Below are 8,371 nucleotides of genomic sequence, written 5' to 3'. Positions count from 1 at the left end.
TTCTTATATCGCAACTAAAATTGCTGTTTAAGGTTGTCTAGGCTATTCCATGTTTGTGAAATCATTCAATGACTTGGGGTCTCTTGCAAAGTTAACTGTTTGAAATTGCCACGCTGAGATTGCTTTTCACTTTCACTTTTCTCCCCTCTCTCTCTTCTCTCTCTTTATCTCTCTCTCTCATTTATCTCATTATTATTCTTGTTCATTTACCTTGTTTAAATTGTATTTTCGTTTTGCTATATACTCATATTTACTCCGTGTGAATTGTAGTTATGTACTCTTTAGTCTGTTTTATTTAAATCCTATAATTTGCTTGAATTGAATTGTTTTATTGCTCATTGAGATCGAAGTCCTGAATCGTGTGATCTACGCTACGAGCTTTGTTTTATATGAATTAATTTTCAGTAATCTTAGTAGTACAGACACAGAAAATTATTGTTTTTTCCTGATCAGAAGATTAATATTTCTTGGAGTTTGTAAGAAGGGTATTTTTATTGGATTTTGATAAGGAAGTCTAGCTTCCAGTTCGCTGGACGAACAGATTGTCTAGAGTAACTTAAATAAATTCTAGTAAAGGTTACCTTTAAATGATTAAATATTCCCTCTTTGGGTAATTTAATATTTGTAAGCAATAAGCACGTTATATTCATAGACTCATGAATATTCACTTCATTTGAGTTAATTATTCCCCAGAAAGTGATTGTTGCTACATTATAATGGTGGAGTTTAATTTGGGCAGCGTTCAAAACTTTGTTTTTGTGAGCAATATTCATTTTCATTTTCACGAGCATTTTTGGATGTTAATATTATGTATGCGCATTTTTTAATTGTGAGTTAAGTCGCGCTTCGAGCGAACTCATTTGGCACAAAGGCAACTGTTCAGCACAGCAGCCTAACAGTTTCTAAAAATACCTATAGTCACTGTTATTTTAATAAAAGTAAACTGCAGTAAATGTTAAAAAGTCTCCTGTCAAGAGAAGACCAACATTTTCATATGAATAATTAAAAGATGAAGAAATCTTTTATTAATTGTAATATGTAAATCTGAACCTGAGCGATGTTCCTCTGATTCAGTTAAAAAGGCCTTGCATATTAAGTATCGTTATTGAATTCGTGGTGAGCCACAGTGATATTCAAAATTTAAACGATAAAAACTCCTGGTCTAAATTGGCTTAGCTACCCGATTTTAAACCTAAAACATTTAAATCATAAGTGCTATTTTGTTAAATGTTTATGGGAGGTCAACAGATGGACAAAACCTGTTATTAACAGTCGTGTGTTGGTTAGAGAAAAGCTCCGGCCTCACGCGCTGTTTAATTTAGCACCTCAAGGGTCATAAAACCTTTGTCTGTTTGTGAGTTGCGATTTTGATGCAGAGAATCAGCGCTGATGAGCGCACAGAGATTAGATCATAGTGAAACTGACTGTCATTCCGCTATCTAAACACCAGAGGGAATTTTAGAAGTTTCAAGTTGCCCTGTCTTCTGATTCCGGCTTGCATGAGTGCCATCTCGTGGCTGTTTCAGATAAGGCTCTCGAATTACTAACCTCTATTTCTCTCTGTGATTTATTGAATTAGCTGTCTAAATTATCAATAATTATTTGCATTAACAGCTTTGCTCGTGCGAATATTATTTCAGCATTAGACAATTTTTGCCTGTTTTTGTTCACATTTACTTTGAATTTGGTTCAAACATTATTTGAATTAGAATTTAATTGTTTAATAGTGCAAATTAAGTGTCTCAGCCCAACCACTGATTAACCCATTTAGAAGGAAGTAAGCCATCTAGTGGCAGTAACCTGTTAAGTCAGTTCACAGCTTGCATCTCTCTGATCTCTTTCTTTGTGGTTCTGTTTTGAATTGCTTCATCTACTTTTACCCTTTCTGATTAATTTCATAATTATTAATGATACATTACTGTTATCGTTGGGTATTATAGGGCATTTATTCCGATTTTTCCTATTAATTCTTCTCACCTGCTTATTTTAAATTTAGATTTAAACCAGTTTTGAATTTTTAATTTGAATTAAGTTTTCTGCCCACCAGGTTAAGCCACAGAGAGTGAATACGCCCCCTTTGTTGTGAAAACCAGCTTCTTCTTCTCCCGTGCTCATTCCTGCCTTTTGTTATTTATTTTGTTATTATTATTTATTTATTATTTTTTTTTCTTTAATTTTTTATTATTATTAATTTTTATTATTATTATTTTTTTTATTTATTTATTTTATTTCATTTTTTTTTAGTTTTTATTCAACTTTTTTTTTTTTATTCTATATAGCCCTTTTTGTTGTTTATCTTTCTTCTCTCTTTTGGCTTAGGTTATTTTGATAATTACCATCATTATCATAAGCTTTTGTTTTTGTTTTATCATTATTAGGTAAAGCTGTTACCTCTCATTTCTACATATATATTTACTCAGTTGATGATTAAACAAACCAAACCTTAATTCACTTTAAGTTTCCTTTGTTCATCCTTTGTGTATTTGATTGTAGAACTCCCTTGGTGATTGGACAGTCATCTCAGGTTTCCAGTGAGCAAGGGGGCCAACCGGCGTTAACAACACTGGCCGTGAGTGAAACTCGGTCCCTCTTATCTCTGTCCGTTTGCGGCACGCAGTGGAGACATCAGCAATTTGGCACTCCAACGGTGATCAATCAGTCCAGCCGACACACGACGCAATCTCTGGGACCAGTACCTAAACCGGGGGCTAAATCGGGGCCCACTTTCTTTTCTAAAGAGAGGGTTCTGGGGAACAGCCCAATTTTGTAGTGCTGTCTGGCGGTTGACATCTTGGTGTTGCCGGTTGTGTTAAAAGTCACAAGCTGTTTGAGAGGGCGCAACGTCAGAGTAACGGAGGGCCAGGGACACTGCGGTTGAGTGTTTGGGAGCGCCAGGGAGGCTGACCGTGCCGCTGGATTCCACCAGGTGAACCAAAAGTGATAAAACCTATCCACTTATTATAAGGCGCAGAATATTAGATATTCCCCCTGATATTTATGTTAAGTGTTTGGTCCATTTTCCTCTGTAAGCCACACCCTTTTCCTAGGTCTCTTACTCCCCTAGCCGCACGTGCTGTAGGCCCCTAGCAGAAACTCTTGTGAAAAGCAGCAGGCTTAATTTTTTTTTTTATTCTCTACCTAACACTTCTAGCGTTCTTATTCATTCCATTTCATTGCAGACCAATTTATTTGGTGTTTTGTTTTCACGGTGCTCTTTCCTATCTTCACCTTTTTGCATGCTGTTGTGATTCTGTTTCTTGCAGTTCACCGAGAGACCCCAAGGAGAGCTAAGTAGTAGAGCGACAACCGAGCAGCCGGTGTCACCAGGTGACCCACGAGGCTATCCCCTGTCAAGTCTCTATTTTGGGCCGACCCTAATTGGACCCGCCTCCCTGTCTAACTGTCTGCATCAGTTAGCCAAAATTCTTATAGACGGCATAGCCGTACGATAGCTCGTTAACCAGAGAACGAACTTGCATTGGCCTCTTTGTGTGTGTGTTGTGCTTCTCTTGTCCGCAGTGAGCCAAGATGTCGCGTGCATCCAGTCCCGCAGTCCCTTGGGATCAGCTAGCGACATGGCTGGAGACGATGACGACCTCCTTCCTGCCAAAGGACACCAGTGACCTGCAGCACTTGAGCCAGGGACAACTGGATACTGAGATGGACCAGCTGATGGCGAACGATCCAACGCAGAGTTACACCCACAAAGAACTTGCCAGGATCACAGGGACCCTAGCTCACCTCCTCATCGCCCAGGCAAGGATCAGCGAAAGGAGCAACCACGACTTGGAGCAGGAAGCCGCGGCTCTGAGACTTCGAGTGGAGGAAGCCCTACAGCATCAGGCCCACACCCAGAGTCGTCTAGATAAGCTACTTCTCGAGACCCAAGACCAGCACGAGAAAGAGAACGCTACAGATCCAGAACTACAGAAAGAAGTGGAAAGACTTCAAAATGCCCTGGAGAATCTTCGTCTGGACACAGACCAAAGAGAACATTTGGAGAGAGAAACCCGAGAGAGACTCGAGGCAAAGCTCCGACAAGGTGACGCTCTCCTTGAAAGGGCTGAAATCGAACTGAAAGAAAGAGATGCTAAAGTGAAGGCCTATGAAAATCACCTGGAAATGGCCCGAGCTGAAATCCACGACCTTACACAGCGTAAAGACTCTCTAATAGATGAACTTGACATGGTTCACAGAGAACTGAAACATTCTTATAGCCTGCAACGTGAACAGAAAGAGGAAACACACTCCACAGAGTTTCCCCTGGCCAGTGAACCCCAGCGTGTCAGCCAAGAACTTCGAGCTGGAAAAGGGGGTGAAAGCCTGCTTTTCAAAATGTCACCAGCCAGCCTCCACGAACCCCTGTCAGCAGTGGGGGAAGGAAAACCCTTCCAGAAAGTCCGGGTCACCAGCCACGGACACATAACTCCAAAAGAACTGGACAAGCTGGCTAGAAACATCCCTACGTTCAACCCAGATCCTGCAGGAGGCCACGACATTCACGCTTATTTACAAGATATAGACTTTCACTTGCAAACTGTCACCAACGTAACCACTTGGGACAAATTGTACCTGCTCAGAATTACGTCCAGTCGTGAGGTACGCAGTTTCTTAGACCGTCAACCAGAGACTGTCAAAATGGACTACCAGCAACTGCGAAAAGCTTTGGTGCGTGAATTCTCTGATCCAGAATCAGACCAAGGGCTAGTAACCGCAATGGACCTCAAGCAAGGTCGACTTGAAACCCCACCAAATTTCTACAACCGACTGCGACGTGCCTACTTCGGAGCAAGGAATGAACCAGGCATGGAGGAAGACGTCAACTTCCGAACTTTGTTTCTGCGAAACCTCCATCCTACTGTCAGCCACCATTTGGGAGTGTTAGCGTGCCCGCGTAGCATGTCAACGCAACAGTTACGTGATTTAGCACATAAGGCCTACACCAAACAAAAGACTGTGTCAGAAAAGACTGTAAAACACCCAACTATTTGCTCTGTCTCTGAGTCCCATTCAGAGTTGACCCTAGAGGGCGCCCAACAGCACCCCAGTTATACACCCATCAACCGAGAGTCAAGACCGTTCCAAGCCAGCAGAGGGCAGCGCGGTCGCGGTGGTGGTGCCCGTCCGAAGCACCAGAACGACCGCTCTGGAATATCCTGGGACCGGCCTCGCCCCTCCCATAACCAAAAGGGGGGGGCCACCTGGGAAGCCGGCCGGCGACCCAGAACTAGCCAACCTCCAGCCTCCAGAACACCAAGCCCAGGGAGGCGGGAGGGGGAACACTCTCGACGTGATACTTGGAAACTCAAGGCTGAGCCCACATCTAAAAAGGAAAGTGCAGCCACATCCGAAGCTGCAGAACTTCTGAGAATACTGAGAGAGTTCCTTCAACAGAAACCTCACAAGGAGGACAAGAAGGATAAACCAGACACCGCATGACTAAACCTTATGCCTGAAACCAGCACCACTCCCAACGTCTCCACAACTGAACCAAGCACACAGAACACTGTTTGTCAACCACGAACTATTGAACTAGCTGTTGCCTCATCAAACAATAGCAACACCCACTCAGTCCAGCTGACGTCTGCACCTCCTGACCAAGAAAGCATCATCCCACACACTGAGGTGCCAGAAAGTGCTGTTTTGGTTATCTGTACCCACAACGAAACACACAAAACATACCCTAACTGCTTATCGATCAACACACAAGCCCCAACACCAAAACTCCTGGGGAACCTGATCGAGAAGGGAGTGGCTCGGAAACTCTACCTAACCATCACTTTAGAAAAGGAAATGAGACTCGAAGCCCTTGTGGACACAGGCTCAGACCTCACGTTGATTTCGGCTCAACTATTTGATAAGCTCAAATTTGAAGCTCAGAGACAGAATCGAACTCTAAATTTTCACACTTGCAAGCTGAATGTGCAGTCATACAGCCAAAATGACATCCAGCTCAGAAATGTAGCTCCCATCCACCTGACGATCGGACCTATGAGCCTAGTACATCCTATTTATGTCTCACCAATGAACAATTATTCATTTCTCATCGGGAAAGACCTGCTTGATCGCTTTGAGCCTTTACTAGATTTCAAACAGCTGAAAGTCTGGGCTCAAGTGCGAGAACCTCTTCCCCTCCAACCACACAGGTCGCCGGTGCCAGACGGTCAGGTCACAGAGGTCACGAGAATTCCCACAGAGCCAGACTGTCGGGTCACAGAGGTCACGGGAACCCCAGCAGCCAGCCATAGGTATCCAGCCTCAACAACAAACCAAGGCTCAAGTTCGATCCTCTGTACCTTCAAGGCCACTAAAGACTCTGATACCTACTGCCCCAAGGTCAAAACCGAACTGCAGCTGCATGATATAACAACAACGGACAGTATTCTGGCCATATGGGCAGACAACTCAGCCATTAGTCTGTCACTGTACAATGCAATCACTGAGAAGACACCTGACCTCCCTTATGCCAGCAAGCGCACTCGTTTCCCTTTGAACTCACACCCATCCTCAATGGTGTCTGCTAGAGGAATCTGCGCTTTGCATGTGAAATGGAATTATCGGTGCCTGACTCATTATTTCCTGGTCCTTCCGGACCTGCCACACGATGTTTACATTGGAGCAGACCTCTTGATTCGCCTCAAGGCTCATGTGGACACTTTTAATGAAGTTGTATGGGCCCCATTGACTTTGCAGCCACACGTTTCCATCAACCATGACAACCTCATATCAGGGCAGACCATCCCAGAAGTCTGCACTTTAGTCAACGAACAGGAAACGGTGGTACCAGCTTACACCAAAGGGGTCGCTATTCGGCTCAACATGCGATGGGGTCAGACCTTAAACCACACGCTGGGTTTCTTCCAACCCTCACCTGAATGTGTGGAACTCGGACTCACACTGGAAGCCACACCCCTCACTGAAGTGTCATCTCGTGTAGTCTACATCCTGTTCAACAACTGCACAGCAACTGACATCAACATTCCCAAGGCCTACCGGCTGGGATGGCTAGTAAGCCATGACTTTCATGATTTTGAACTTGTACTACCTGTCATTGGTCCCATTCCACCCGCACTGATACCCGAAGGGAGTACAGACAGTACATTGTTCACTGCACCCTTCAAACTCATTGCCATCACATCTGTTATGTCGGTGCCTAAAGACCAAGTGTGCAGAACGGAGCTGACCGAGGATGAACACCTCACAATATACACAGTCTCCCACAAGAACGTCGGTGAGGCTCATGAACCTACTACACCTCTCAATGCCAACCCGACTGATGACACACCGATGGAGGAGCCTTACCCAGGTTTTGAATCTCAAGTGCAGCAAATTCTACAAGACGCTAATGCACTTCAAAGCGATACGGATCGTCAAGGCCTCAGACAAGTTCTGTATAAGTTCAAAGAATCCTTTGCCAAAGACTCTCTAGACTGTGGTCTCACCAACCTCCACACGGTGCGCATCCCTACGCACCCTGATACTCCTCCCACTTTTGTCAGACAGTACAAGATTCCCATCGCCTCACACAAACCAGTGCAGGAGATCATCGAATCTATGCTTGAAAAGGGGGTCATCCGTCCATGCAACAGCACCTACTCAGCCCCCATCTGGCCCGTCCTCAAACCTAACGGCAAATGGCGACCCACCATTGACTACAGGAAACTGAATCAACAGGTGCCGCTGTCACGATGGCCCATGACCCAGCTAGAACAAGAACTACCCCGAATCAGAGGAGCCACAATCTTCTCTACACTTGATGTGGCCTCTGGATTCTGGACCATTCCGGTGCACCCGGAAGACCAACACAAGTTGGCATTCACATTTGGCAACAGACAGTTCACCTTCAACAGGTGTCCGTTCGGCTACGCCAACTCACCAGCTGAATTCAACATCTTTCTGAACAAAGCCTGCCCAGACGCTAGAATGAGAGGCAACCTGATCTATGTAGACGATGTTCTCATGAAGAGCACAACGGTGGACGACCACCTGAAAGAAATAGACTATGTTTTGAACCAACTATCCACCGCCGGAGCCAAGATCGCCCTCCACAAAGGACAGTGGTGCCGAACTAAGGTTAACTACGTGGGCCTGCTCATCGGATCCCAAGGCATTGAACCTCAGTCAAACCGCATTCATGCCATTCAGAACATCAAGCCTCCCACCAATGTCTCTGAGCTGCGGAGTTTTCTAGGGGTATGCAATTACTCTCGACAGTTCATCGAAAACTACTCGGACATTGCCAGACCTCTGACAGCTCTGCTAAAAAAGGACTGCCCTTTCGTCTGGTCAGAGGCTCAAGAACACGCCATGAAAGAACTAAAAAGACATTTATGCACAGCTCCGTGTCTTGCTTACCCCGATCCACAAAAGG

General features: G+C 44.7%; 1 protein-coding gene across 1 annotated transcript; it reads left to right on the top strand.

The window, feature by feature from the left end:
* Positions 1–2,864: 2,864 nt before the first annotated feature.
* Positions 2,865–5,461, top strand: LOC113092643 (uncharacterized). Its single transcript, XM_026258309.1, has one exon. It carries the CDS (start codon positions 3,529–3,531, stop codon positions 5,437–5,439), a length of 1,911 nt encoding a protein of 636 aa, XP_026114094.1. The 5' UTR covers positions 2,865–3,528; the 3' UTR covers positions 5,440–5,461.
* Positions 5,462–8,371: the final 2,910 nt, after the last annotated feature.

This window comes from Carassius auratus, unplaced genomic scaffold (assembly GCF_003368295.1).
Source record: "Carassius auratus strain Wakin unplaced genomic scaffold, ASM336829v1 scaf_tig00214713, whole genome shotgun sequence".
Lineage (NCBI taxonomy): Eukaryota > Metazoa > Chordata > Actinopteri > Cypriniformes > Cyprinidae > Carassius > Carassius auratus.
The sequence above is the reverse complement of the archived record's forward strand: the minus strand, read 5'-3'. Positions and strand labels throughout refer to the sequence as shown.

Bases quoted from the DNA above. Each gene is read 5' to 3' on its own strand.
- LOC113092643 (XM_026258309.1), top strand. From the start codon at position 3,529: ATGTCGCGTGCATCCAGTCCCGCAGTCCCTTGGGATCAGCTAGCGACA.